Consider the following 25098-nt stretch of genomic DNA (forward strand, 5'->3'; position numbering starts at 1 on the left):
AGGAAGGAGTACACATAAATATATAATTTTCTGTTTATAATTAATATAAGTACAAAATGTTATTGAGGATACTTGGGTGGAGAGTCCCTAGCCTAGCCTTCCAACACATAGATTTTTAAACAGAATTAAATAGTCTAATCATATGCCAAAAGATTTATTCAAGACCATTCTGAATATACATCTGTATGAGAGACTAATACATCATACATCCAGGACACCAAGTATCTGAGGATCTTGGCATTAATTCACACACAAACACCTGTACCACCTAGTACTACTTCCTAAGAAGTGCCAAGGAAACTCCAACTCAATCCTGAGCAGCCCTGCCTATAGGATCCAGTATATCTTGTTCCATTTCCCACTTTTATACTAGGCAACTATGACATCCATACTGATGACATATTCAACATACTTCATAGCTCCTTAACCTCCCACTACTTCAATAACCTATACCTCCATTCCCCTTCAACAGCACTGAGACAGTTACATTCTGTTTTTTTGTTTTTACCTTGAAATATTAAACTCTCAGCTTTCTCATTCTGTATTTCTTAGAAAATCTGTCTTCAATCACATTTCTGTTTGTCTTCTTATTTCCTATGCCCTATTACAAATATATTATTTCTAATTTTAACGTGGTCAGCAATCTTTTTTTAACTCCTTAATCCATTCCTATTTCATTTTGATGAAAACATTGAAGATTTCCATGATCATAATCATAATACTCAAATCAGAAACTCACCATAGTTTCTTCAGTCTCCAAAGATAATTGACTTCACAGATAACTGATCACATCAAAAAAATAAGGCCATCTGTGAAACTCCTTCATCTTCTTACCTTCTTTCATATCATTAACCATCTTGACTTCTATCATTTGGTGTCAAAGAATGAAATGCCCAACATATTTGCTAGGTAAAATTTCCTCTCAACTTACGAAACTGTTTCACCCACACTTAAAAAAAAAAAAAAAAGGCATATGTACCATAGGTTTCAGAGCTAGACAGACCTTCGTTCAAATTTTTGCCTATAGTCCGCTGGAAAATAGGGATGCTGATACCTAAATCACAAGGCTGTTGTGATTTACAAAGCATCTTTATGATATCTGGCATATAATATATTCTCAATAAAGATTTTTTGCTACTCAGCAGCTCTCCTTCACAACCTCACTTGTTAAAAGAGTAGTTTTACTCACTGCCTACCATTTACTCCTCAATCTATCATGATCTGACTACTGCCATCACTGCTACCATTAGACCATCTAAAGTATCTTTCAAAGGAAACAAGTAATCTCCTAATTGCGAAATTCAATGGTTTCTTCTAAATCTTCATTCTACTTGATTTCTGGAGCACCTGACATTGATGGCTACCCTCGTCCTTCGTGAAACTCTTTCTTCCTTTGGCTATTATAATGCCATTCTGTTCTAGTTTCTGTCCCATTTCTTTAACCTCTTTCTCAATATCTATTACCCTTCAAACAATGATGTCCATAGCTCTTCTTTTAGTATTATATCCATACTAAGGCTTCAAATATCCCCCAAATATTCTCTGCTGATCCCTCAAATTTACATATTCAGTTCTAATCTTCTAACCAATTTTCAGACCAAAATTTCCAGCTACCCACAGTAATATCTGAAAACCATCTCAAAATAAACTTTCCAAAACCAAATTCATTATTTTCCCTCACAACTGCTTCTTTATGTTCCCTATTTCAATTTACACTATCAATCTATCCTATCAGCAGAGTCAGAAAATTCTCACCAATTCTCACAACTCTATTTTGAAACCTCATGGAATTGCATGCTATTCTCTTCATTTTTCTACCACCATTCTAGTTCATTCCCTTTAATCTGGATTAGCACACTAGTTTCCTGCCTACCTAGGCTTTCTGCCACCACACTGTCTTTACTTCCAATTCTTTCTCCGGTTTTCACCAGAGATAATCAATGATACCAAACTCCTGCTTACAAAACCTGCAATGGCTCCCCATACCTACAGAATAAAGTCCAAATCTTCCAGCAAGGTTTTCTCAGAGGTATAAATTGAAAGGTTTTTAAATCAGAAAAACCGGAGTTTCATTTCTAGCTAAATCTGAAAACAGGCTTAGTCCAGAATCTTCAACGTAAAAGGCAGAGGAGGGAAAAAAAGATGAGGAGAAAAGGGATGATGACAGGGGAGAAAAAAAGAGAGGAAGACAATAGTGTCTGAGGGGAGGGAAGTATCTTTTGAGGGGAGAAGTGAATATTTTCGAGCGAAGAGTATGCTAGAGGGAAATAAGGCAAAGGAATCCAGATCTCTGAAGGAGGAGGGTATACTGAGACGAGGGAGGCTCTCAGTAAAGAGTTAGAGGTCTCATAAACAGTTCTCCAAGAAAATGAAGGATTTCTGAGTCTCTGAAGTGAGGAAAGTCCCTAAGAGGAGTAAGGGACCAGAGGTCCCTGATATGAAGGAACTTCTAATGGGTTCCCGGCCTCTGAGGCGGGAAGTTGGGGGAAGGAGGTCCCTGAGGGAAATGAAAAAGTAAGGAGAAAGGTTCGAGGAGTGTCCCCAGCCACTGAGAGGAGCGCCACTGGGAAGTGACCAGGTCCTGACAGCACCAAGAAACTCGAGCGCCAGTGCTCCAAAGCCGAGACGAGTATAGCAGCCGCACGCGCGGGCCAGGGTGCCCCGGATTTGTGCTCCACGCGCTCCCTTGGCGTTACCTGAGGCGGGACTGAGCAGCCAGAGGGGTACCTGCACGAGCGGGAGGGGGAAGCGGCGGCAAAAGGGAGCATAGTAGCCCTCACAGCTCGGAGGCGGCAGCGGCTCTTAGCCTGCGGAGGCGCTGGGGGATCTCTCGCGCAGAAGCCGGCGTTTCCGCGGAGCTAGTGGCGGAGGCGGACGAGAAGGCTACTGCCATGGCCCCGCAGTCGGGGCCACTCCCCCGCGCCTGTTTAGCGGGGCCAAGGGGATGCTCTGGCCAGCGAGCCAGAGAGGACAGCTAGAACAGCCGCTGGGCTCCCCGGCCGCCAGCGACTGAAACGCCTGCCCAGCCGGTCGGAGGAGCTGGGGGCGGGGCTCCGAGTGAGCACGCCCCTCACAGCAGCCAATCAATAGTCAATCCTTGATATACGAGCTAGAGAAGTTACCCAATTAGCGTCAGGAACGCCACGTGGTATGAGGTTGGCCACAATGGGCGTCAAGAAAAGCCAATCAACAGCCCTAGGCGCCAACTCGGGAGGATGCAGGGAACCAATAGGAAGGAAGTGGAGGTAAAAACAGAAGCAGCAGTATGTTGGAAAGGCGGAACCAAGGCAGAGGGAGTACACCTGGGGAAGACCCAAGTCCAGGAGCCTCGCAGAGGGCGGGACAGTAAACACAAAATGAGCCAATCAAAATTCCAAACATGTAAGCGATTGGTAATTGACTAAGCCAATAGAAAATGGATTAGATTCGCGCGGCTTTTGGGTTGGTGAAGGTATAGCTGAGAAAGGATTGTCTCTGTTTAAGAAAAAGTCATATGAACGCAGCGTCCTGCAGGATCTCAGTATAGTGTAGGGGAAAACTGATACATAAACAATTACTGTATTACCGACTTGAGATAGTAACAGCACAGGGTAAGGTTAAACAAAACGCTGAGGGAGCGATTCTTCTAAACTAAGATTAGTTTCAGTGAAGGCTTCTTGGAGGAGTTAACACTTGAGCTGTCTTGAAAACTGAGGAATTTTAAAGAGCTGGGTAGAAAATAAAAATCCTATTCAACTGTTCAACAGGCACATGTTTCCTCATAATTTCATGCCTGAGCGAACTGGAACAGGACTAGGGCTTCTAGGGCAAGAGCGGGCAAAGGAACAGTGGAATATGGACCTGCCTGCACCAGCATTCTCTGGGATTAGAGATCACCCTTTCCTACATATTTAAACTTGTCTCCTACACCTGCTGTCAAGGGTCTTGACAAATGAGTGGGATCTGAATAGAGTAGTCCACCCTTATCCTCAGGTTCAGTTGTTTCAACTACTTTTGGTTAACTGTGGTCCGAAAATATTAAATGGAAAATTCTAGAAATAAATAATAATTTTAAATTGCAGCCATTCTGAGTAGCATGATAAAATCTCACATGTTCCTGCTCCATCCCTCCTGGGACATGAATCATCCTTTCGTCCAGTGTATCTCTGCTATATAAGCTACCTACCTGCCAGTTAGTCACTTAGTAGCCATCTTGGTTATGAGATCAACTGTCCTCATATTATAGTGCTTGCATTCAAGTAACCCTTAAATGTCTCATTCATCTCACTTCATCTCTTCACATAGGCATTTTATCATCTCATGTCACAAGGGTGACTACAGTACAATAAGGTATTTTGAGAGTGACCATATTCATATAACTTTTATTGCAGTGTATTATCGAAATTGTTCTATTTTATTATTAGTTGTTAATCTCTTACTGTGCCTAATTTATAAGTTAGGCACAGTAAACTTTATTATGGGTATGTATAAGAAGAAACATAGTATATATAGGGTTCAATACTATCTGTGGTTTCAGGCATCCACTTGAGTCTTGGAACATATTCTCCATGGATAAGGGGGGACTACTGTGGTTGGAGTATAGGTGGTGTGCATTCCTGGTGGCAATACAGTTTAAGAAAGATGTGTGGTAGGAGATAAGAATGAAAAGAGAGGTTAAATGTGAGTTGAGCTTCAATATCAAATTTGTCCTTTCTTTTTTATGCTGTGACAACTATCAAAGTTTCTTGAGTAAGAGAGTAGCCTTAACAGGACACTGTTTTAGGAAGATTCATTAATAGCTCACATTATCTCTGAAGGAAGAAAAGAGATTACCCTAGCCAAGTCCCCTCCGCCCAAAGCCTTTTCTGTGTCATTCTTCTGGCAGTAAGTCATGTGCTGCCACCTGGTGACAGTTCAGATACAATTGTTCCACATAGCTAATGTTTCTGCTGTTAGAGCTCTGGCTCTCTTGCAAACCTGTCTCCAACAGAGCTTGATGCAAAATAGTTGATAAATAAGTAGGGCACTGGTAGCAAGTAGAATTGAATAATGCCAACATGCCAGAAGTATCACCTGTCCAGTAAAAGATGTAAAAGACAGGGGTTCCTTTCACCAGGTTCAGCAGGAAGATGAGCCTTGATGGAAAGTTTTCGTTTTTGTTTTTCGGGTTCTGTTTGATCCAAGTCTAATCTCTACCATTCCACTTTCAGCAATCTCCCTAATGCTAAGAGGAAAGAACCAAGGATTGCCTTATAGCTGTTCAGGTGTCAAAGGCCCACTCTTCTGACTTGTCTGCTAGTTAGGTTAAGGCCTTGAATGTACCCCATTCAAGATACCAGGACTGGTATGTATTATGCTCAATAAACATCCACTTGGTGGATGAACGGCATTATCTTTTGGCTATATTTAGAAGTGGAAGAAACTTCATTAGACCTGAGATGATGTTGCTACCAAGGAAATCCTAGACTGCACTATCTAGAATACAAAGCCCAGGTACGAAGACGGTAAAGCTTGCCTTAGTCTACTTAGGAAAATATATTTTCCAGAGAGCAACCAAATGGTGGAAAGATCAAAACCAATAGCCACAGACATTTTTAAAATATAACAGGAAATATCAGAGTGCATCATTCCTAGTAGGAATAAGTATTGAATCATAAATTTGTTTCAGGACTGTTGAGGATGACGTGTGGAAGGGCTGGAGTGAGCCTCAAGAGCAGAAACTATAACATGAGGAGAGGAAGCCTCCTATTGCCCAAGTCCAGAGCCCACCACAATGTCTCATACTCCCTGCATCCGCACAGCAGTACTATCCCAGAGCATTGTGCTACCTCATTCTACTCACCAGAATGGGAACTCCCACCTCTTTGCAAGTTCCACTGAGCATAGGGCTTGAACTTAGAAGGTACAACCAAAAATGTCTATGAACATGGGTTTCAGAGAGAGAGGTAGCAGGAAGCAGTCATGTTATAGGAGAAAGAAAAGGTACAGCTGTCTATCCCATGTGGGTGCTGATTCACAGAAAACACACTAAGGAGAGTTAAACCGTTTTACTGCAGTTAGTGGGCAGGGATGGGCAAGTAGTAACAAGCCTCAGTAGGGAGGGCATATACCAGCTAGATCAAGAGGGAGCAGCACGGGCCCAGAACCTGGGCCTTGGATGGAAAGGTGAGCAAAGAAGACTTCATCCCACTACTGTTACAAGTCCTTACAGGTCACCCAGGAGTATCTTGGGGCCCTCAAAGGACAGGCCCTCCTGCTCAAGGTTCTGGGCCTAGAGCTGAAAGCTGCTGTATTCCATGTTAGAAAGGGTGCTCTTCTGGAGACCTAAGAAGAGAGAAAGAGGAGAAAAAAACCATCAGCAAACACTGTTATACACATAGAACTAGGCCCTGGGCCTTTCTGATGTGGAGGGACATACAGGCCTGACTTGGAATAAGTAGCAACGGAGGTCGATTGATTTGCAAAGAAAGAAGCAGAGACTCCATCCTACCCAGTGCCAAAAAATCAGGCACCTGGCATTTGAGCACCATTCAGAGATTCAGCCTAGCCCAGAACTGGGATCCCTGCCCTTACCTCCATCTAGCTTCCTTAAAAGTTCCCAGCTACTGTTACTGTCCAGAAGACTGACTTCAGAGCTAGATGAAGAAAGAGACATGGCGAAGGTGGCACCCTGGGGCAGCTTAGATTGGAGGACGTGAATGGAGGTCCTGCAAAGGAAAACAGAATCAGGGGCAAAAATGGAGCTCAGAATTGTCCTCCTTCCTGAGGCCAGGACTCCTCCCTTTATTCTCCAGACATAAAGATACCTCAGTAACACTGTATCAAGTAAAGAATGCCCAGTACTGCCCTTACGGGCTATAACCCAGACACTCACACTGCCCCTACTGATCCAGATCATATCTAGGATAGCTGAACTCTGGTCCCCAATACCTGGCCTCTGTGAAACAAATCCCTTCCACTGCCACAGGCACCCATACCCCCTAACCTGAAAAGGTCATGCTCCCGCTGGGCATCCTGGGCCTCTGTTCTGGTAGCCTCCTTGCTCTCCTGGACACTCTGCAGTTGGTCCAACATCTGCCATACCAAGGTCTCAGGTAGAACCAAACCTCTCCCTCTCCAAGAGAATCCTCCCTCTCCAGGATTGGCCTCTTCAGCACACTTAGAATCCTCGAGTAGGCAAGGACAGATTCTCAAGGCCTGGAGCAGAGGCCTTGGGAAGAAGAGCTTTGGAGGGACATTGAATCATCAGAGGGAAGAGAAAATAGATAGGAATGGGAGAGAGTACCCTGGCCTGCCTGCAGAACAGGGCAGACAGAAAGGAAGGGGCCTCCATAGGATATGAAGACATAGCTCAAATCCTGGTCTTACTTTCCAGCTGCGGGTCTGAGCTTGCCGCCCCTCTGCCATATGTTTCAGCAGCAGCTCCTGGTGCTGGCCTGCAAATGAAAGAAAATGTAAAAATGCTCTTCTCCAGCTTCTTTCCTTCCCCCTCCCTGCCCTGTGCCCAGTATTGTGCTGAAAAATGAGAGAGGCATTCTGGCCCAGCTGATAGGAAGATTCCAAGCTGGCTGGGGAAAGTAGACTCACACCTTTAGAGGTAAGACAAAATACTTAGCCAGACTTCTGAGTAGCTCAAGCAGTCAGAACCATGGCCACTTATTGGAAGAACAAGAAGGCTTTCCAGAAAAAGAGACAGGTGAACTCATACCCTCCCCCCTAATCTTTTACTCACTTAGCTGGTCCCGCAGCAACTTCAGTTCCTCCCTCAGAATCTCTGACTCCTCCCAAAGCAGTTGTCGCCTGCAGGGATGACAGGAGTGTCATTCTAAAGTCAATCAACAAGCCCACAGAAGGCTACCAGAGTACCAGAAGTTCAAAGGCCTGAAGAAGGAGAGGTCTTGCCCATCACTTACTCATTCTGCAGCTCTAGGTGAAGGCCACTGGCAGCACTGCACTTTCGTGGTCCTGTTTGTATTTGGGCTTGGGCCTGTTCCTGCACCTGGCCTCGAAGGCCCTGCAGTTCCCTTCTCAGCCCCTCCAAGCGTTGCTCTAGAAGAGCCCTCTGCTCTGGGCCCCCCTGCAGCAACCTTAGTGATGCTATAATGGGACAAGTTGGGGGTCAGCCTCTCTAAGGGCTTCACACATGAACCTAGAGACTCCACTTGAGAATCAAGACATAAGTGCAACACATAAATGTGCAACAAAATTGTGTGCATACATGAAGCTGTGTGTATGAAGAAAAGAACTGGCCAGATACCTTCCAGGGCATAGATCTGGTACTTCTGCTGCTCTCGCTCTTCCAGCAGGCCCTGCACAGCCTGCTTTAGTGCCCCAATCACCTACCCAGGCAGAAAACCACATGAGCTACTGTGTAAAGGGACTTCCTCAACCTCCAGTACCCTCATCTCACACAAACACTACACATACATGCCTAGGATCTCAAGCCTCACCTGGGCCTGGGATCGAAGCTGGGATCTGAGAATAGTAACTTCATCCCAGAGAGAAGATGTGCTATAGGCCTCAGCCCAGCTCAGCCTCTCTGGGACAGTGGGAGTCTCTAGAGCCCAAGGCTGTTGAGCTTGGACTCCTGACTGCGGAGGCAAGTGATGAGGGGAAATCCAGGTCCCAGTCAGGTCTCCTGCTAAGGGAATAAGGGACAAGTGCAAGACCTCTGTGGGGAGAAAACCGATGTTTTTTCAGGAAAAGAACTAGTTGGACACTTGGAAGGAACAGTGGATGGTATAGGCACTGGAAAAGGAAGATCCTGGAAAGAGAAAAGACGGGGATGGGGCGGGAGAGGGGGCGGTGCCGCGGGTAGGAAAACCGACAACACTTACCTGCAGAAGAGACGCCAAGGGGAAACAACCGCTGCTACAGAAGAAACAAGTATATGTCAATGAGATCTTTCTGAGTCGTTTATCCCACATTCCCAAAACGGGAGCCTTCATGCGTCCCCTTACCTTAATCCTGGCCATATTTCCATCCGTAGCATTGAGAAGTGCGTCGAGCTGCTCAGACCAGCTCAGGCTCCTCCTCATAACTTGCGGCAGGGGTCTGGCTCCCAGGCGTCTTGTGTCCTTGCTCTTCCAGCCGAGACAACCGATGCACAGCCCAGGAGAGGCTACAACGTGAGATCGAAAGAGGGGAAAATAAGGGTAGAGATGCAATATCAAACCAAAACTGCGCCTGTGGGACTAGTCAGGGGAGAGGCGTTCTTAGGGAACTGAGGGAAAAGCGGGATACCCTGATAAGCATATATCAGGTAGGAGTTGAAGGTGCCGAATCTTGGTCGAGACCTCCCCAAATACAAGACACCGGCACCATCACGCCGAACCTGTGCTAGCTATACTGCCGCCACCGGGTTCAAACCCACCAGTGGGCCAGGAAAATACGACTTTGGACTGGCTGCCGCAGCGCCACTTGGGAAACTGAGTCCGCTTCTCGCGGAGACAACCGGCGATGGAGGCTGCCGAACTACGTTTCCCTGGAGGCGATACATTCATGCACAATCCCACCGTGGAACTTGCCGGGAAACCGAGTCTTTCTAATTCTGTAGTGGTTGTTTCTAAGGATCAAATGAACTACCTATCCCAAGATGCATCGCGCAGAGTCAAAGACGTTTCGCTGCTGAGCCCAGAAGTTCTTGGGAAATGAAGTCCAAGCTACCTTGAAACTTAACGGTCCATGTTACCCCTGAGACTCCATTCCCCACCAAGCTCAGCGCGTAGCGTGCAGTATGGAGCCGCAAGTCGCAGAGCTGAAACAGAAGATTGAAGACACGTTGTGCCCTTTTGGGTTCGAGGTTTACCCTTTCCAGGTTGGTTTCTCTCTCCTTCGCTGCTAGGATGAGGTGTATGATTGGCCTCGGTGCTACAGGCGTGAGGCCCGGAAGCCTCGTGATCTTTCCCGAGTTCCTCTATCCCCATGTCCGTCTGAACTACCGGGAAAGAGTGTCAACTGGGGCTTGGGTTAGAGGAGCTGGCGCACGTGTCCTTTTACCCGCATCTAATGCCGGTTTGATGAATAGGAGACACCATATGATCCAGTAACCTTGTGGTTCTGTGACCTACATAATTTGCAGGAAGAAAGGGACCCGTGGGGCCAGAGTCACTTTGGAAGCTCAGTTAGTAAAGGGCAAGACCTGGAAGGTTTGCATGGCTAGGATTTATGTCATCTAAGGAGAAAAGGGTATCCCTGGTGTCGAACAAGCAAATAATTGCCTGGTTTGTTTCATCCACCAACAAGGATAATTCATGGTGGTTGCCAATCACCAGCCTTGGGCTGAGTATAGAAACTGCACCCTATTGACAGAGAAGTCTGGCACCACCACCTACCCTTGTTTACATAAGCCCATTTCCTCCTTATCCGTTGCCCCCTGCACCGAGCTGTATACTTGGATACAAAGCTAAAGTTCAGCTTGAGCCTTTTGACTGATGCTTAAAAGACAGACCGCCTATTCCCACCCCTTCCACTGAATGGCCCATAGCAGTGCTGGGAGAAGTAGGTTGGATCTAGTTTGAGAGGACTTCCCAGGGGAAAAAAAATGGACTTGGAGCTTTATATGAAAAGATAGATTGGAAGGAAGCAGGGTTATGTACATGCCAAATATCAAGAACAGCTTGAGTACAGGTATGGAGGTGGTGGATAACAAGTATGGGGGAGAGTAAGGACGCCTACCTGGTGGGTCAGGTAAGCTTGGGTAGTTGGAGCCATTGTACTAAACAGCCATCTGCAGCCCTGCCAGTCATTCTAGGCTCCTACTTCTCTCAACCTCCCTACCCCCACATTCAATCAGCCACCAAAACCTTTAGGAATCCGTCTCCTGAATCTGCCAGATCCATTCCTTTCCATCCAACCCATCTATGCTCTGGTCCAGGCCACTGTTTCTCATTTGAGTTACTGCAATAACCTCCTTGCTGTCATTCGCCTCCTATCCATCCTCCACACTGCAGCCAGATTGATCTAAAACTGATCATGTCAGTTTACATCTTAAATGGCCCTGCATTATCACCAAATTAGACCCATATTCCTTAAATTGGTATTCAAGGCCAGTCACAATCTTACTCCTACTGATCTCTCCAGCCTTCTCTCCCTTTGCTCCCTTCTACACACCCTTCACTTCTATCAGATAATTTTCTATTCTCCAGATATACCCTGTACTTTTTGCCTGTCTTTGTGCTGTCACCGCTATTTAGAATACACACCAGCTTCTCCCTCCTCACATCAGCCTCTCAGCTTCCTTCCTAGCCTTAAAGACTCAGCATCCAAGAAGCCTTTTCTAATTTAAGAAGACTTTTATCTAGCCCCGTCATTGCACTAATCACAGTACAATCAATTTTTGTCTATGAGTTCTCTGCTTCTCTAAACTGTCAAATGCAGACAAATCCCCCATAAACACACATCACACAGCATCAATAGAAATTCAATGATTGAATTAATGAGATGGAGGCTGGGGTGAGATACATGAAGCCTTGAATGCCAGGCTAAGGTATGAATTTTCTCTATTCCAGGTGGCATGGTACAATGCACTCCTGCCTCCGACCTTCCACCTGCCTCTACCAGGACCCACCCTGGCCTTCCTGGTACTCAGCACACCTGCCATGTTTGATCAGGCCCTCAAGCCCTTCCTGCAGAGCTGCCACCTCCAACCACTGACTGACCCTGTAGACCAGTGTGTGGCCTACCACCTAAGCCGCATTAGAGAGGTGAGCAAGGCTCATATAACCCACCAGCTTCCAAACCCACAACTGCTTCAAGCTCCTCCAAGCTCAGTGCAGGATCTAGACCTACCTAGAGCCAGGAGCCACTTTCCAGGTTGGATGATATCCTAAAGCCAGCCTGACATTGTGACCTCTCCCCATTCTGCCTTCTCAACCCAGGTCTGGCCACCTTCCTCTAGTAGTCCCCAGATCTGACATCAATCTCATTCACCCTACACTGATGGGCAACTATCTGAACCTCAAACCAGACTTCCCTTGGCCTCCAAGTGAAATAAGAATAAGCCCAACATCCCCCAGGCATCTCCAACCTGTCTTTACCCTAGACCTGGAAGCTTTATGCTGACTTTGGGGCCATTTGAAGACAAAATATTCTGGCACCACACACACACTCACACACTCACTCACTCACTCACACTCACTCATACACTCACACTCTCCCTCTCTCTCTCCGCCCTCCCTCCTCTCTCCCCCCGCTCCCCACAAAGCTGAGCCATCTTACTCCACACTGGGACTGCGGAGGGGAGAGCCAAGTCATCCTTCAAAATGGATGTTTCTGAGCAAAACTGTATTTCCCTTCAAACATGGGTCCTCCTGGACAGAATATAATTTTTGTCACACTGAAGTCCCCCACCCCAAATTTAAGGTCATGTTTTCCCTTCAAATGTGACTTCTAAGGACAGGACCACTTTAACACAAATTAGGGTTCTCTAGGACAAGGTCAAGATTCCTCTTATGCTGAAAGCAGCATCCATTTTGTCCTCTATCCCAGACCCTCCCAGAGCTACAGATGGAAGTCATCGCTGACTATGAAGTACACCCCAACCGGCGCCCCAAGATTCTGGCCCAGACAGCAGCCCATGTGGCAGGGGCTGCTTACTACTACCAACGACAGGATGTGGAGGCTGATCCTTGGGGGACCCAGGTCAGAGGGCAAGTGTGAATGACTACAGATAAAGAGAAAATGGTGAAGGCCCCTCAAGATACTAGGTCCCACATTCCTCCACCTCCCATAGGTCAAGGAGTTTGTAGACACAATCCAGGACAAAGGTTTGTCCTGCCCCACATGCTTTCTAGAGTCTACCTGGGGTCACATCAGGTCAGAGAACCCAGTCTGTTCATAAAACCGTTACAGGATGGAGGGGGCAGAGCAGAGATTAGATGGTGAGACTGGAAGTTGAGACTCAACTTAAGAAACCCTTATGGCCAGAGTGAATTCATGAAAAGGGTTGCCCAGAAGGAATGAGGAAACCTAGCCACAAGAGGCTCACATATGGAGTCAGTCAAGTACCAATAAGTGAACAAGCCTAGTTTGCAGTGATGGTAGGTGAACTTGGTGCCAGTGAGATCCATGACCTTGCTTTTCTTTACCCTCTCTCCAGCACATATCAGGTGTATGCATACATCCTCGATTTGGGGGCTGGTTTGCAATCCGTGGGGTGGTACTGCTTCCAGGAACAGAGGTGCCAGATCTGCAACCCACTAAACCCCTTGACTGTGTACCAGCAAGAACTGACCGAATCACCCTGCTTGAAGGTTTCAATTTCCATTGGCGTGACTGGACTTACCGGGATGTTATAACACCCCAGGAACGCTACTCTGAAGAGCAGAAGGCCTATTTTTCCACTCCACCTGCCCAACGCTTGGCCTTGTTAGGCTTGGACCAATCCTCAGAGAAGCCTAGCTCTGCATCCCCCGAGCTTCTCTTTACCACACTCATACCCAAGAAGCCTCAGAATCCCAGCAGAGCTAGGGACTGGCTCAGCCCCACGGTCTCACCACCTGAATCCCCTGGCCCTTGATAGCTTTCCTCCCCTGTGGGATCCCTATTTACAATGGTACTTGCTAGGACTTGGCTTTGGCAAGAGATTTTAGATATTTTGGTAAGTTATAGTAGAGATCTTCAATTAAGATAAGGCTTTAGAGCTTAGTCAAAATAAGAGATCAAAGACCAAGGCAACTGATATGTCAAGTATATTTCAGTAGAAGAAAAAAAAAATACCAAGCCAGATCTAGAAACCCCACTCTTTGGAATATGAAATTACTGACTTAAAATTTTTCTGTAGTGCTCAAAGATGCTACTTGTTACAGGATCTAAGGGGAAACCATCCCCTAGTAATGGTTTAATGCCTCAGTGTTGTGGGGTGAATACTAAATACATGTATGTAAAGCATTTCTGAAAGTGTCTAACATAGTAAACAATGTCAGCTGTTACTGAGTGCCATACATCCTGGGAGTCCTGTACTGCTGCTGACAGGTCTGTCTGAATGCTCAAGGGATACATAGGCTGGGGTAGCTGATAAAGACAAGTGTCTAAAAGGGCACTGATACACTGAAGGAGCTTCATTTCTGAATCTGCCCTACCTTTAAGGATCCAGGCAGAACCCACTTCCCCACCCCTACCCCAGCCTACATCCCACAGGACAATATGATGAATGAGGACCAAATAAGGACTACCCTCAAATCAAGGCAAGAACCCAAGGAAGCAGAGAAGTACTCAACCCTGTGGCTGATACCAAAAGCCCTACAAACACCTGCCCTGTTTTTGTTTCCCCCTCCCCCTATCAGTTCCAAAGGTACAAAGCCTCCTCTAATTCTGACCATTTAGAGCCAGTATCAAGGCTTTTATGAGAAGCCAAGCTTCAGGCTCTGAGCAGCCTTTCCAACAGTGTAAAGGATAAATGCCCAAGTGATCAATGTCGCTGGGGCCTTAACCTACAACATAGCCTTGGCCAACACTATAGCAGGTCTTGCTCTTCTTCCCAGATAACACCCTGGTTCAGTTCCATCACCCATGTCTACTTGCATTTCCCCTCTATTTCTTGATTCTAAGGCAGCTCTCCTCATTTTCCCCTAAGGAAGGAAAGCAGAGTAAATTCAAAGGACCCCTAAAATGAAGAAACAACAAGGTCTCAGTTCCAGTTTAATAGAAACTACAAAAGGTCAAAAGTAATGCCCCACTACTATACACATCTGTTGGCCTGCCCCATAGCAAAGTTCAGGCCATTTCCCTAAGAAGAAAGGCTGGCCTCCCCAACCCTTGCAGGAAAGGCCAGTCCTGTCCCATACCACATCTGAGCTAAGTCTAAGATCTTGTGTTTTAAACATGACAATAGTACAAGAGAAGTTTTGTTCTCATGACTGTCTACTGCAGCCTGATCCTAAAACGGCCCAGCACTCATTTCTGCTTAGAGAAATACTCTTTGCTCTTCTGGACATCAGGCTTGATGGTATCACTGCCAGGCTTCCAGCCAGCTGGGCACACTGCAAGAGAAAGGTATCACTAATTAATAACCTGCTCAATGGTGAACTCCACCCTCCTCCCATGGACAAATGGATGCCTCAAAACCAAATCTGAGCCCTATAGAGCCTGAACTTTCAGGCATCAGAAAGTTTAATTCATAGTATGTCTAAGATCACTAAGCCTTTTAGTGCAAGGTTAACAATAAGCAATTTAATCCTTACCACAGCCCTAATACTATTATATCTAATTTATTCATATAGCACCTGAAATTTAAAGAAATTAACCAACAGCTTCAATCATATGCTTTGTTCTAAAAATCTATCTAAAGCATGTATGGCAAGATTTGTTAATAGTACATCTTAGGTAAATGAGTATTCATGCTCTCTATAATTATATGTATGCTTCAAATACATCTTTTTTTTAAATAAGGTTAAATGCTCTTCAAAAAATGGTGCTAAGACAGCTGGATTTCCACATGCAAAAGAATGAAACTGGACCCCAACTTACAGAAAATTAACTCGAAAACGGTACAATGACCTAAATTTAGGAACTAAAACCATAAACCCTAGAGAAAACAGAGTTAAAACTCTATAACCCTGGATTTGGAAATGTATTCTTGGATATAATGTTGAAAGCACAAAAACAATTAAAAAAAAGATAATTAAAATTAAGAACTTTTATACATCAAAGACACTTGAGAGTAAAGACAACTCACAGGAGAAAATATTTATGAATCATATCTGATAAGGGATTAAAATATATAAAGAATTCCCACAACTTGAGAACAAAGAGACAACTCAATTCAAAAATGGGCAAAGGATTTAATAGATATTTCCCAAAGATACACAAGTGATCAATAAGCACATGAAAATGTACTTAGCATCACCAGTCATTAGAGAAATGCAAATCAAAACCACAATTAGATACCACATCCACTAGGGTAGTTTACAGTATAAAATTTTTTTTTAAAGGTTGTCGGTAAGGATGTGGAAAACCCTTGGTATATGCTGGTAGTAACGTAAAATGGTGCAGCTGCAATGGAAAAGTTTGGCAATTCCTCAAGCTTAAGAGAATTACCACATGACCCAGCAATTCCACTTCTATGCATATACCCAAAATAACTAAAAACAAGGACTCAGACATCTGTTCACTTCTCGCAGTTTAAGTCACAACAGCCAAAAGGTAGAAAACAACCCTGTATCCCAGATATGGATGGATACACAAAATGTAGTATATACACACTGGAATAATTATTCAGCCTTAATAAAGAATGAGGTTCTGGTATATGCTACAAAACAGATGAACCCTGACAATATGCTAAAGAAACCAGGCACAAATGGACAGATATTTCATGATTTCAATTATATGAAATGTCTAGAATAGCCAAATTCATAGACACAAAATACAGTGACCAAGGGCTAGGAGAGGGGAATGGGGAGTTACTGCTTAATGGTTACAGCCTATTTGGGGTAATGAAAAAGTTAAGGAAATAGTGGTAATGGATGTACAACACAGACTGTAATTAATACCACTAAACTGTACACTTAAAGTGGCAAATTATGTTGTATATATAAAATCACAATAAAAATTGATTTTAAAAAACTTAAATTCTGATTTGTCCCCATACTTAAGAAAAAAAGCTAAATAAATGACAAGGCCAGGACTGTGTAAACCTGTAACACTAAGCTGTTTTCTTCTTCCTCAGTGTTCTTTAACTCTGCCAAACTGAATAGTCTGAAATACAAAGGGACAGGATGTCCACAGAAGGCCCCTGCATGTTTCACTCAGTCTGCCTTTTAGCCCTTGATAAGCAAAAGATCTGAGTTTGAATCTTTCACACACATGCAGAAAGCATAGCCTTCAACGTTTTCCTACAATCCTGAGCTAACAATGCTCCTTGCGCTAACCTGAGGAAAGTGAGGCAAGGGGACCAATTGCTATTTTCCACTTCTGTTTACTGTTTGTCTTCTAAGAGATGTAGTTGTTAAAGTCCAGGAACGGAGCAGCAAAGTGAGAGGAGAAGACCCTTTTACCTTTTAGTTCAAGGATGTCATAGCCTCAATCCAGCTCTCAGGGAACAAGGTATGGATGGAACAAGTGCTAAATGGCAGATCCAGCTGCTATTACTTTCCTGAAATCCTCATTTGATTGTTAACAGTTATTGTTTAGTGGCACCAAGGGGTTAAAACACAGGTCCTAAGCAAAACAAGCTGCAGAGAACAAAGAGCAGCATGAAAGCAAAGACCACGCCAAAGAGAGCCAAAGTTTGGCAGTAGGTGCTAGCAGGAAACCAAAAATATTGTCTAGAAAGAATATATAAAATTTAGAAAAAACAGCCTAATGATAATGACACAAAGAAAGAATAACAAACCAGAAAAGAAAGACCATGCCAACTTAGTCTCTTAGGCACTAAAACCTCATGGCACTTTAGACCACATCAGTAACTAGTGACAGGACAGGAAGATCCACACTTGGATGTTTCACTCATATCCAACAGTGTTGGTTTTTCAAAATCGACATGGAGTCCAGCAAAACTGACTTGAGTCCCACATAAACCAGCTCCCAAGTGCTTAAGTACCATGACTCTCCAAGGAGAAAATGACACCAGTCACGGTAATCTCAGTTAAAGACAACTTCCCCAACACAGAAGGCCCCAACACAGAAGACCCTAAACAGGGCTTTTTCAACATTTTAATTACCTAAGAAAAGGAAGGCTTTTAATTTGGATTCCAACATTTACTGTAAGTACTGTGTTTAAAGTAGTTTATTGGTCCTTGAAAATAGTTATGAAGTGTAAACAGACTCATGGACATGGACAATAGACTAGTGGTTACCAGAGCGTAAGGGAGGGAGAGGGTAGGTAGATGGGGTGAAAGGGGTCAAATATGTGATGACAAATCTAACTATGAGCAGCGAACACACAATACATTTTATATATATATATACATTTTATATATATATAAGGACATATATATTATATATATATATTATATATATATATATTATATATATATATATATATATATAATATATATATAGCCTTACTGTTGAATTGTGCACCTGAAACTTACTGGATTTCGTTTACCAATGTCACAATAAAAATTTTTAAAAAATAAAAATAAAAATAGGAATGGAGCAAATATAAATACAAATTATGTTTTACACCTGAAAAAAATAAACAGGGTTACTTGTTAAATAAATACATGTAATATTCCCCCCACATTGAGTACTTAGGTATTCACAGGCTCTCAGATGGTAACTATCTTATTATAAGCCAGAAATCTATGCCCATTCTAATTGAATGGGAAGCAGCAAACACCAAGAATCTGAAGCAGCAAGCTTCACAGTCATGAAAGCTAGGGTTCATTAGTCTAGTATATACGCAAGGCCCTTCACTGGAAAATCCAGTAACAGGCAAATTTTGCCAACTCTCCTGTCTTTGTGAACTTCATCCTTCACCAGGGGGCAGTCTCAGCAGCTCTCTGCTCCTTCAATCCATTCCCAATACAAGCTTCTGTAATGGTGCCTTCTGGTATCGGTGCTCAATGATTTCTATTAGACCTCTACTCTAACCAAGGTAGCAACTTTGGTGTCCCTTAGACACCACTAATTTAGACTAACAACTTCCATCTTCTTTAAATCATAAGATCAGAGCTGAATGGGCCTTAGAAAGCTAGTTTGAACTACTTCTAAAGAAAAAAAATGAAATGCAGTAAGCAATTTGTCCAAGTTCACCCGTGCCCTTGATCTGCTATCAACTTAATCACAACTATCTTGTCCTCAATTACATTAAGCTTGGGGCGGGGGAGGGAGGGAAGGGGAGGCTTCCAAGATCCTCTTCCCCCACATACCCAGCACCTGCAGCCTCAGGAGCTGAGTCCTTAAAACTAAACTCTTGGTTGGGATAAGGTTGTCCCATTCCAGCAACAACTACATTTTAGGGGGTAAGGTAAGGAGAATAAAAAAGCTACAGCCCAACAAATTCAAAAGCTGGGATCCATTATTTCAGTACTTTATCACAACACTTCAATGAGAATATTTAAAGACAGAAGTACTAGTGCTGGAGCAATAGGAAAAGAAGGGCCTACACTCTAATGCTAAATGAAAACCTTAAGCTGAATCTGCTCAGTCATAATTAGATTTTAAAAGGTCAAACTCACAAAAATATCTTTGATCCTGAAACTTCTATGAAGAACCTTGATATTTCATCTGACACCCTACTGCCCTAACCTTTCCTCCTTAAAAAATGTTTTATATTAAACATATATAATTTGGTATTTGGTGACTAAAAAATTCTTATAACTAGAACCATTACACTGTACAACAGAATACATTTTTAAAAGATAGACATGTATTCGCTATATCTGCCTATTGTCTTTGGGTAAGTTGTCTTAGTCCTATTTTATTTTCTAAATTTCAGAACTGGTCATATACTACTTTTTTTTTTTTTTTTAAACCCCAATAAAACAAATATGGACTACAGGGATTAATTCTTCTCCTAATAAACACTTGTCAAGAATGACATGTTTTATCTCTAGATGTGATTCTCAACCTTTCATTTCTCCCTTATACACCTATGAGATCCTCCTACACTCCTTATTAAATCTGCAGCAGTGAGTGATTCTAATGAGTAGAGCAGAGGCTGGGAATATGCAGTTGGAACCAAAAGCCTTTATATTCTCCCCAGGCTTTTTCATTACCCAGCCCCCTATAATCCAATTCCCTGATTTCCAATTCCCTGAAGAGACATAATCACCTTCTTGTTTGCCAGACTTTGTCCCTACCATCTTCCCCACTCTACCACCATTCTGCTGTCCTGTTGCCAGGCAGATTGGCTTACCTTCCCCATGTTTGTCAGTGAACTGGAAGGCCTGAACTAGTCTCAGCGTCTCATCCACAGAGCGACCAACAGGGAGATCATTTACGGTGATTTGCCGAAGGATACCTTTATCATCAATGATAAAGAGGCCCCTGGGAAGAAGAGATTGATGGCTTGAAGAAGAGACTACAAGTTTAAAAATTCTCTGTTGTTAGAACAGAGATGCATTGGAAATAGGCTGGTCTTTGAGACTTACACAGGCCTTGCCCTTAGTGAGGAGGACACTGCATAAAATATGACACCTGAAACTAATATAATCCTGAATGTCAACTCAAATTGAAAAATAAAAGTTAAAAAAAAGAGAGATTACCATGCTGTATACCTTAAACTTAATACAGTGATATATGTTAATTATTTCTCAATAAAACTGGCAAAAAAAAAAAATGAAATAAGAAGTCCCTAAAGATCAGGGCTCTACTTTTTTCCAAATATAAGGTCCTCAAAGCCAATCAGATTATTCTTCTGATGAGTATCAGCCCCCGAGAAAGTATATACCTGAATGAGATGCCTTCATCGGCCTTTAAAACCCCATAGTCCTGAGCAATGGTGCGCTTGGGGTCTGACACCAAGGGAATGTTCATGGGTCCCAGTCCTCCTTGTTTCTTGGGTGTGTTGACCCTACAAGCAAAAGGCACACATACAAATCACATTCATTCAAACTCTTGTGTAGCAAATACATTAACTATATCTACACCTTCTCCCTTTCCAACATTCCTAATCACAATTCCCCAAAAAACTTCACTTTTCCAGCAGTAAAGTGAATTGCTGAGGACAGTCAGGTCATCGAGGTGTACTCAGCTACAACTCATGCGGCTGCTCCTCTGCTGCCAGGTAATAAGAAATTAAAAGGAAGAAGTCAGAGCCTCTGCACTCCTTCCACAAAGGGCCAGAAGCCAATACTTGAGAAAGTCTATTGCCAAAGCCTCCCAGTCTCAGTTGTTTCGTTAAAAAATCCACATGCCAAATAGACCAAGAGATTTACCATGCCAGGTGACAGAAGTGAGAATCCACAGAAGCACCAATCACTTGGCAGTTCAGTTTCTTAAATTCTTCTGCCCTATCGCTGAAAGCAATGATCTCCGTGGGGCACACAAAGGTAAAGTCAAGAGGGTAAAAGAAGAACACAATATATTTTCCTGGGGGAGGGGAAAAAAAGCTCCAAGTTAGCCTCTGAAACAGACATTGCTTTATAGAGAATGGAAAATTAAAACATTTTCCTATGAAAAAACAGGTCTTTTTAAGTTGATGGCAGACAACAGTTGCTAAATGCTAAGATGCTCACACATAAATGTCTCCCAGCAGCTACTTTCAGAACCTCTTGCAGGAGGGCCCACATGAAAAAAAATTCCTTCCAGTTTCATGCTTTACTTCTCTGCCTCCATATTAGCTGTCAACTACAGAACACTGTTCATTCTAATGTTATCTTCTCTGGGTAGTTAAAATTAGCAAAAACACCAAGTTCTCCAACTAAGAAAAGCAAGGACACTGTTAACAACTAGATGGTCCAAGGCCAGTAAGAAGCTAAATTACTGGATTCTCTGCAATGCAGTGAGACCAACAAGAGGAAGTCAGAGCCTTGGCACTTCTTCCACAATGAACCACAGCAAATGGGATGGGTAAGGCTTAAGTGATCACCTGAATCACCATAAACATGTTCCTAACAAGCCTGATCTAAGAACAATTTTATAAAACAAATGTTCCAAATACCTTGGTAGGAAACAGGACTTCTAGTTGGAATTTTCCTTAAGTCACTCAGAATACCAATTGAGATCTCTCTTCAACTGGCCAGGTAGCCTGTCACACTTAGTGGGCTGAGCTATTAGAACAATTCCAAATATTCACTTATTTCCAGATAGCCACACATTTATAAGTCAAAAGAAGCTGCTGCTCTGACACTCGCTTTGAAAACCAAAATCACTGGAAACTCCTATAAACCTCTCCAGGGCTTTGCCTAACAAGTACTTTGAAGCTTCACAAGGTCAAGCCCTGGAGGGCAGAGAGAAGCTCTTTCTAAACCACCTGCCTTTACCCTTAGGCCAGGGTCACCTCCCTATAGTGCTACTTTGTTTGCCAGAAGCTTCCCTCCATAGGGCCCCACTAACTTGCTCTCATTCCAACCAACTCGTGATGTGTTAAGAAACCCAGCCAGTCACATGTTCTACCCAAAAACTGACTCCAGGAACTGATTAATACATCACTAAGAAAGGTACACTTAAAACCAGAGTTTCAGATTTTCATTCTAAAAAAAATCTACATTCTCAATTGTCCCAGAAGACCCCACTGCTCCCAACCGCAAGGTAAAGGAAAGCCTTATTAGAATTTGCCAAAGGTCTGCATGAAGCTCTAACAGAAAGGAGAGCTGTTTTAACCATGACATCAACTCTTCACTGGGGGCAAAACAGTCAAGGGAATGTGCTTAAATCCTCTGCCTAATAATACAGTAACTGTAACACACGTTTCATAAACTGAATGAGCAATGTCACAGCTCCAAACACAAACTCAGTCTTTAAATTATTGAAGGCCTCTTACAATGAGATAGGGAGACCATCTTCAATAGCAATTAAGGAGCACTGAAAAGATAACTGAGCTACTATGTCCAGGCATACTGAAGTGCCTCCTCCAAAAGCAGTGCGGACCTAGAATAACTACCGCGATAACTGTTGATAAGGTAACAATCTCCCACTCTAAAGACCTTATCCTAAGTGATATAAATCATTTTACAATCAAATGACAGAGATACAGAAATCAAACAAGCCATCCCTAAATTACAAAATAATTCCATTTTAATGAACCTAATATAATTACTTTTACCTTTGTAGTCAGATAGACTGATATCTCTGAACTGACCATCTGGCATAACAGCTGTGGCTTTAAAATTGGGGGCAGGATGCCCAATTTTAGCATTTCCTGAAGACATCTTGCTATCAACTAGAAAAGATAAAAAAGAAAATGAATTAGGAACAAACTTTTTTCCAGATAAACAGCATCTTTCATCTACTTAGACTTAGCTGTAGAACAAAGGATTTGTCCAATGGTCCTGAATATATACATTCACTTTTACATTTAGTAAGAAGCATGAGCTGAGCTTTCCAACCTTTGAAACAAAACCAGACATTATATATCTCGGAATATCAGCTTTTGTTTTCATTTAAAAACAGTAATTTGTTTATAAATTGAAGTATCCCCTATTACTTGTTCTGAACCATCATTTGTGCAATGGCACTCCCCTCTATTTTCATTATGCAGAAGCGGAGAGTGGGATTGGAGCCTCTGGCCAGAGTGCCTGACATCCAAAAGCCCATCACGTTGCCCTTTCCCTGACTGCGCCTCCAACTGCCTTCATAATGTGGAAAGCACACTTGATATTCTTCAGGAAGATTTGCCTGAGAGCACACACCCCAGCCAACACTTTTTAAGAGGCAAGAACACGATTCTGGCATCTGTTCAATTTCAAAACTTTAGGTGTTGTATTTAAGCCCTAGAAATCCTTTCAAAAATGGGTTTTTGACCCCAGGGCCAAGATTCTGGGGCAATAAGTAGAACAAGAGTCGATTTTTATTGCTAAAAAGCAATGTTACACTGGATTCACCCAGGTCAACGCCAAGGATTTAAGATTCAACCCAGTAAGCGCGATCGGTTTGAAAGCCCCAAGAAGATAATTTTCAAGTACCAAAGTTTTTGGTTTGTGCTATCGCAACCAGAAAAAACGCTATGAGAATCTTTTCATTGCAACAAAAACAGTAAGGCACACTGAAACTTGGCAACCAAATACAGGATGTGACCCCCTAACATAAATGGCCTTCTCGTCCAAACCTGCTTTTCCAGGTGGTCCCCATCCACTAAAGCCCAGCCAATCCGGGAAAAGGCTACTGGACTTCCAGCCCGTGTGGGCCTTCTCAGAGGATCTGACCATAACTACCCTGGTGAAAACCCCACTTCAGATACCTTCCTGCCACGCCCATCATCACCCCCACTCTAACACTTCGAAAAGCACCAGCAGAAAACAATGTTCAGTCTTTACCGAGAGCATTGTGGGATCACTACAAATCCCATTCTGCAGGAAAAATAAATACAGGTTAAGGGAACCTTAGTATCCAAAGCTCCGCAGCTAATCACAGCCCAGGACCGGAGGACCGGAGGACCGGAGGACCGGGAACAGGCTTTACCCCTACTACACAATGGACGAGTAGCCTCAGACACCAAGACCAGTGAGTTTCCATGTCCATTCTAGAAGCTTCTCGAACAGCCCAGCAGTAAACTAATCGAGGAGACCCCACCACCACCACCACCACCAGACCCCTCGCCAAGTCAATCAGTGCCCTCTGCCCGGGAAAAGGAGACTCGACCGAATTTAGCCTCGAGGTTCACCCAAGATGCCCGCACCCACGGGAGCGGGGTGGGGGAGGGGAGCCACGTGAGGGTGCGCAAACCGCTTGACTACTCAGGGTGCTCAAGCCTCGCCAGGCCGCCTCACGGATCATAGCATCCCCAACTGAGCAAGGCGAGCCCGGAAGAAGGGAAAAAGGGAAAGGCGACGAACCGAGGGGTGTGGGGCGCTTCATCTCACCAAGGCCGCGCTGCCCACATACTCACCAGCCTCAAAACACAGACAACGAAAGCAGTCAGGAAGAAGACGCACGAAGTTAGCGCGCGGAGCTGCCTTTATAGCCTGTCAGGCTCTCGCGAGAGTAAGAGCGGGTCGAAGGTGCGGGAGGGGGAGAGAAGAGGTGGGGGATCAAGCTCGAGCCCCGCCCCTACCCCAAGTACCCAGCCGGAATGACTCAGCGCTTTTCCGCCTTGGGGGCAGCCTTCCGTGCTGAAGCTACCAATCCCACTTACCGCAGCAGAAAGTTGGAGTCGGAAAGTGAGGCACACCCTCTTGATCGCATCCGTGCTCGAACACCAAACTCGAACACCTCAGTTAATTCGGGATCCCTGCGCGCCTTGCCCTCTAAGCCCAAACCAGGGTAAGGGTCCACTGCCGCCAGTAGAGGACCACAATTAACGACACCAAGCCCTGCGCACTATCTATCCAAATATCTCTCAGATATTCCGCCTGGGTCCCCACAGCCTAGTGCTGATCCTCAGTACCCCTTAGAGTTTAGACAACCTCATTCATTGTCTTAATTACAGGATTACTGCTTTCCATCTCCTATCCATCCCCTCCATTGCTGCTAGAAGGAATTTTTATGAAATCTGATAGTGTCACTCTGCAGATTTGTAGTTTGATGAAACAGGCTCTGTAGTCAATTTCCTACATTAAAACTCACTGTCTTTTT

The 25098-nt window shown here is 43.9% G+C and overlaps 4 protein-coding genes across 9 annotated transcripts in view; 1 reads left to right on the plus strand and 3 right to left on the minus strand.

Moving 5' to 3' along the window:
- TESK2 (testis associated actin remodelling kinase 2) overlaps nt 1-3045 on the minus strand; it is a 107299-nt gene extending 104254 nt beyond the window's left edge. Inside the window, exon 1 of one of the 2 annotated variants that reach the window (XM_039884423.1) lies at nt 2697-3045. The gene's annotated coding sequence lies outside the window, so the exon portion shown is untranslated. The remainder of the gene's footprint in view (nt 1-2696) is intronic. The other variant, XM_039884414.1, reaches the window with a different exon arrangement.
- A 2966-nt stretch (nt 3046-6011) lies between these two features.
- Nucleotides 6012-9767, minus strand: CCDC163 (CCDC163 homolog). 5 transcript variants are annotated; one of them, XM_039884501.1, is made up of 11 exons: nt 9646-9767; nt 8940-9100; nt 8817-8850; nt 8430-8620; nt 8237-8318; nt 7893-8076; nt 7712-7779; nt 7348-7415; nt 6965-7146; nt 6553-6686; nt 6012-6303 (listed from the first exon to the last, which is right to left on the minus strand). In XM_039884501.1, exons 2-11 carry the CDS (start codon nt 9015-9017, stop codon nt 6251-6253), a joined length of 1074 nt encoding a protein of 357 aa, XP_039740435.1. In that variant the 5' UTR covers nt 9018-9100; nt 9646-9767; the 3' UTR covers nt 6012-6250. The 5 variants fall into 5 exon arrangements, with proteins under 5 accessions (XP_039740435.1, XP_039740416.1, XP_039740425.1 ...); XM_039884482.1 differs by lacking the exon at nt 9646-9767 and adding an exon at nt 9223-9379; XM_039884491.1 differs by lacking the exon at nt 9646-9767 and adding an exon at nt 9314-9373.
- On the plus strand, nt 9572-13922 carry MMACHC (metabolism of cobalamin associated C). The gene is made up of 4 exons (XM_039884570.1): nt 9572-9796; nt 11490-11684; nt 12469-12621; nt 13079-13922. The coding sequence occupies exons 1-4, from the start codon at nt 9716-9718 to the stop codon at nt 13496-13498; spliced, it is 849 nt and encodes a 282-aa protein (XP_039740504.1). The 5' UTR covers nt 9572-9715; the 3' UTR covers nt 13499-13922.
- A 684-nt stretch (nt 13923-14606) lies between these two features.
- PRDX1 (peroxiredoxin 1) lies at nt 14607-24569 on the minus strand. Its single transcript, XM_039884586.1, has 6 exons — nt 24413-24569; nt 22631-22747; nt 20802-20955; nt 20315-20437; nt 19781-19911; nt 14607-14960 (listed from the first exon to the last, which is right to left on the minus strand). Exons 2-6 carry the CDS (start codon nt 22734-22736, stop codon nt 14875-14877), a joined length of 600 nt encoding a protein of 199 aa, XP_039740520.1. The 5' UTR covers nt 22737-22747; nt 24413-24569; the 3' UTR covers nt 14607-14874.
- Between the last annotated feature and the right edge of the window lie 529 nt (nt 24570-25098).

Source organism: Pteropus medius, unplaced genomic scaffold (genome assembly GCF_902729225.1).
Source record: "Pteropus medius unplaced genomic scaffold, Ma_sr-lr_union100, whole genome shotgun sequence".
Taxonomy (NCBI): Eukaryota; Metazoa; Chordata; class Mammalia; order Chiroptera; family Pteropodidae; genus Pteropus; species Pteropus medius.

Excerpts from the sequence above, each read along its gene's own strand:
- PRDX1 (XM_039884586.1), bottom strand. The coding sequence starts at position 22,736 with ATGTCTTCAGGAAATGCTAAAATTGGGCATCCTGCCCCCAATTTTAAA. Across the intron at positions 20,438-20,801 it reads CACTTCTGTCACCTGGCATG|GGTCAACACACCCAAGAAAC; the intron begins GTAAATCTCTTG and ends TTTTGCTTGTAG. Across the intron at positions 19,912-20,314 it reads GATGAAGGCATCTCATTCAG|GGGCCTCTTTATCATTGATG; the intron begins GTATATACTTTC and ends TCTTCTTCCCAG.
- MMACHC (XM_039884570.1), top strand. The coding sequence starts at position 9,716 with ATGGAGCCGCAAGTCGCAGAGCTGAAACAGAAGATTGAAGACACGTTG. Across the intron at positions 11,685-12,468 it reads ACCTAAGCCGCATTAGAGAG|ACCCTCCCAGAGCTACAGAT; the intron begins GTGAGCAAGGCT and ends CCTCTATCCCAG. Across the intron at positions 12,622-13,078 it reads CTGATCCTTGGGGGACCCAG|CACATATCAGGTGTATGCAT; the intron begins GTCAGAGGGCAA and ends CCCTCTCTCCAG.
- CCDC163 (XM_039884501.1), bottom strand. The coding sequence starts at position 9,017 with ATGAGGAGGAGCCTGAGCTGGTCTGAGCAGCTCGACGCACTTCTCAAT. Across the intron at positions 7,780-7,892 it reads CACCTAGAGCTGCAGAATGA|GCGACAACTGCTTTGGGAGG; the intron begins GTAAGTGATGGG and ends TCATCCCTGCAG. Across the intron at positions 6,304-6,552 it reads TTTAAGGAAGCTAGATGGAG|GTCTCCAGAAGAGCACCCTT; the intron begins GTAAGGGCAGGG and ends CTCTCTTCTTAG.